Here is a 4,533-nt window from a genome sequence, read left to right on the forward strand (position 1 = left end):
GTAACAGTTAGAAACAAACAATAAAGATGAAGTGGCTTAGAGAAACCAAATCCATCTGGGAAAATTCCAAATTTCAAATATATTGAAAATGGTTAACGGGAGTTCGTACTTGCGATGGCGGAGTGAGGTGGCACTAGGCACCAGGCAGTGTTAGCTCGACGGCATAAAGTTGAGATGCGGTGGTGTGGCGGTGCGGTGAAGCAGGGGTACTGGTTGTGCGGCGACTGCGAATCTGAGAGATGAGGAGTGTGAATAAAACTAAGAGTTTTTTAACACATATCTACTCTGCATTGGGATAACGGAAGACTTCTATAATAGTATTACCGGCGGGTCTCCGCCGGTAATACATACATCACCGGCGGGGTCCGCCGGTATTACCCCGCCGGTAATACATCATCGGCGGAGGTCCGCCGGTATTACCCCGCCGGCAATACATCATCGGCGGAGGTCCGCCGGTATTACCCCGCTGGTATTAAACTATTACCGGCGGGACCCGCCGGTATCACCATAACCCGTGGCCCCGGCCCGCCGCTATATCCCTTATCCCGCCGGTAATATGCCCGCCGGTATTAAATTTGAAAATCAGTTACGGGCATTTTGTATTAGCGGCGGACCCAGTGCTTCGCCGCTAATATACTGCACATTACCGGCGGAGTTAGTCCGCCGGTAATATTTCCGCCTCTAAAAACTATATTTCTTGTAGTGTCTCTAGTTGCATAGATAACCTGAATCAACTCTAATTCTTATTAGATCATAAATTGGAAGATATTGTCTCTAGTATTAATTTTGTAACTAATTGGGTGTATACTTGGTAGTAAAATTTTATAGGTCAGGGCTAAATGACAATTTCTAACAAAAATGAGAGTTGTCTACTGTTATCCCCGTTTCTTTCCGGGTGTCCAAATCCACACTTTAAGCCCCTGGGCCACCCGATTTAGAGTTAAGGCCCAGATCGGACCCATTTGACGAGAGGAAAACGGATGTTGGCAACCCAAGTCTAGGCAAGGCCCAAAGGGCGTCCGGGAGTGCGGACCGGGACCACCGCTGGGGCAGGTGGTATGATCCCAGGACCGCTCCCCCCAACGTCCCCCGAGGCGCGGCAGAGAAGGTCGCGGCTCCCAAAACCAAGATGGGAGCCGAGATCGCTGTGGATAGACCCGGATCCTGGTAAATGGTCCGGGACCTTGGTGAACGGAGGGGGACGTTGGTAAACGAACCCGGATCAGTTGTCCGAGTTTGGCGAGATAAAGTGTCCAAGATACTGACATCGTCACATGAAGCGTGGGGGTTGTCCCCACGCTTAACCTGCAGAAGAGGCTACCTCGACATTGTACGCCGTTGGTTCAGACCTGCGCCGCCACTACTCTGACCGATCTTGTCCCCCAAATCTTCCTCGTAGCCCAGAATACCCAGACTGAAACTCCAGTTTGTCGCATGTCTTAGAATAAGATATTGTTTGGTTTGGCCCAATGGGCTTTGATTATTGTACGTTTCATATTTTAATCATTTGTATTGGGCTCCCATCAAAGAAGCTAATGGTATTTACGCCTTTATTGGGCCCGGGTCAGCCGGCCCAAGCCCAGTGCACTCATGTGTCTATAAATACGAATAGTGGTGCACTGAGGAGGGGATCCGAGATTTTGATTGTAAGCAGTTACTCTGCTCAAACTTGCAGAAAACTCCATTGTCAAAGGTTCTCTAAGCTCTAATACAACTATCTCGTGGACTAAGACTCATTAACGCCCCAACCACGTAAAAACCTTGTCTTTACTCCTCAAACCCTTTCTTCTAAGCTCTCTAATCTTCTATTATTCTAGTTTCCGAAATACTCCGTAAACATCTACAAAATTATTTATTTTGAGATAAATATAAATGGGGACATTCTTAATTTTTATTACTTATGGATGATTACTTTAATATTAATTATTGAATTAAGATCAATGGTCCATATTTATAATTGTTAATTAATAGAACTAAAAATAAATTTTGACTTTTTCAAACTTTTGGAAGGGCTACCTGATGACATTGTAGTCACATATTTATTAATTAAAGAATAAAAAAAATATTGTTTAATATTCCTTCTCCATTCTTGATTCATTTCTTTTATCTATTTCATGAGAAAAAAAAATCATTTTAAAATTAATAGGAATAATTAATGTGATCATTATCTTTCCAACTAATGTTTATTGCCTAATTAATCTAAAAAAATCAAAATTATTGATTTTATATATTTTATTTATTTATTTTCATCATTATTATAATAATTCACTATCAAAAATTTATTTAGTAATTTATGGTAATCATTCATGAATAATAACATATTATTATTTATGTAACATATTTATTATTTTCTTAATAAAAAATAAATGAGTTGACGATGACCATCATATCATGCTTTAGCTGTTTTTTATATATTTATTCCATATAAGATATACCAATATCAGAATAGAAAATTTTTACTTTTGATTTTATTACTTATTAATTATGTTATTCTAATTAATTCGAAATAATGTTCCTACAATATATGAACATAACTAAGGAAATTAGATATTGGAGTCCTGCAGCTGGGTCCTACTACTAGAAGTACTACTACTTGCTTCGTATGTAGATATTTGACGAGTCTATTTTATTAACATCTTGATCAATGGTCATATTTTGAAAAATGAGAGAGAAACAACGTTGAAAGTTCACCTGCTATAGTAATTGAATTCTATTATAAATACTTCCCAAATTACAACAAATTATTAAACTTAAACTTTCCAAAATCCAAGTTTACAATTCTTGATCACGTGTACATCGATCTAGGATAATAGTTTTCGTATTACACGTATTACTATTCATCAAACATGGCTTCCAAATTAGCTTTTCATTCACTCACGTACACCTTTCTCACGATGATTATGATCCTCAACATGAATATCATATCATCAACTTCTTCATCACCTTTTGATTTTCTCAAACATCTCCAAGGATGTAAGAAAGGCGACAATGTTCAAGGCATTCGTGATCTCAAAAACTACCTCCAACACTTTGGTTACTTGACCCGAATCCAAACCCAAAAACATTCAACAACTCTTGATGATGAGGATAATCATGTTGGCGGTGATGATGATTTTGACGATGGCTTGGAATCCGCCATTAAAACTTACCAAATCAATTACAACCTCAAACCCACCGGAGTTTTAGACCCCAAAACCTTATTCAAAATGATGAAGCCTCGTTGTGGAGTGCCAGATATAATGGATAAAAACACAACAAGAATGCGGTCAGGCAAGAAAAGAGCTGATCAACCCCACCACCACCATCACCACACAGTCTCTCACTACTCATTCTTCGAAGGAGAGCCAAAGTGGCCAGCCTCCAAGTTCAACCTTACGTACGGGTTCCACGCCGGGACTCCATCGGAAGCGGTGGCCGCAGTTGGCCGAGCTTTCAACACTTGGGCCTCCAACACTCAGTTTAGATTCTCCATGGCGCAAGAGAACGAAAATCCGGATATAACAGTGAGTTTCGAGAGAGGGAACCATGGAGATGGGGATCCCTTTGACGGGGCTGGTGGAACTCTGGCCCATGCGTTCTCGCCGCCCGACGGGAGACTGCATTTCGACGCGGAGGAGAGCTGGGCAGTAGGGGCGGTTGCGGATTCTTTTGACGTCGAGACGGTTGCTTTGCACGAAATCGGACACATTCTTGGGCTTCAGCATAGCTCGGTGGAAGGGGCTATTATGTATCCTGAGATTGGTGCCGGAGCCACCAAAGGTTTGCATGGCGATGATATTCAAGGCATTAATGCTTTATACAACGTTGTTTGAACGTAATTTAAAAGATATGACCATCATCGACCTAGGCCTAGCTATATTAAAATTTATTTTTTCATTTTTACCATGTTTATGTACTTATTACATGATATCGGAAATTATAAGGGTATATGTTCGGTGCCCTAGTTATGTAAGAATTTTGTATTGTATTAATGAAATACAATACAATGCTATACTGTCTGTGTGTTCCCTGGAATCTTTGTATTATATTAAGTAATATAATGTCGATTGTATAATTTATTTATTATATTGTATTATACAATTTCAACTTTCTCTCATATTTTTATATAATTTCTCTCTTCTCATTTTCCTAATACCATTTTTTCTCGTATGATTTTCTCTCACTCTCACATCACTTTCTCTGGTCATTTACATCATTCCTTTCTCTCACATTACTATCCTTAAAATACCCACCCAAAACTTCTTATTTTTTTCAATTTTACCTTTAACATTTTACATTACTACGTACATTAGTTTCTTAATTTTTTTGCTATATTATTTAAATATTATATTTATTTAATATATTTTATTCATTTGGCGATGTAAGATAGAAAGTAGGAAAGAGAAAAAGAGAGATTGAAAAACTAATTAAAAAAATCATATATATCATGAACAGTTTTAGCTAAATGTAATAAGATATGTAACAGAAAGGAGTTAATGTATTGTACAATGGATGCGTCAAATATTCTAAAAACACAATTAATATTGATAAAAA

The 4,533-nt window shown here is 38.7% G+C and overlaps 1 protein-coding gene across 1 annotated transcript; it reads left to right on the top strand.

Annotated features, from left to right (window-relative positions):
- The first annotated feature begins 2,772 nt into the window (after nt 1-2,772).
- LOC133816141 (metalloendoproteinase 2-MMP-like) lies at nt 2,773-3,993 on the top strand. The gene has a single exon (XM_062248792.1). It carries the CDS (start codon nt 2,847-2,849, stop codon nt 3,810-3,812), a length of 966 nt encoding a protein of 321 aa, XP_062104776.1. The 5' UTR covers nt 2,773-2,846; the 3' UTR covers nt 3,813-3,993.
- The last annotated feature ends 540 nt before the right edge of the window (nt 3,994-4,533 follow it).

Source organism: Humulus lupulus, chromosome 2, assembly GCF_963169125.1.
Source record: "Humulus lupulus chromosome 2, drHumLupu1.1, whole genome shotgun sequence".
Classification (NCBI taxonomy): Eukaryota; Viridiplantae; Streptophyta; class Magnoliopsida; order Rosales; family Cannabaceae; genus Humulus; species Humulus lupulus.

Bases quoted from the DNA above. Each gene is read 5' to 3' on its own strand.
- LOC133816141 (XM_062248792.1), top strand. From the start codon at position 2,847: ATGGCTTCCAAATTAGCTTTTCATTCACTCACGTACACCTTTCTCACG.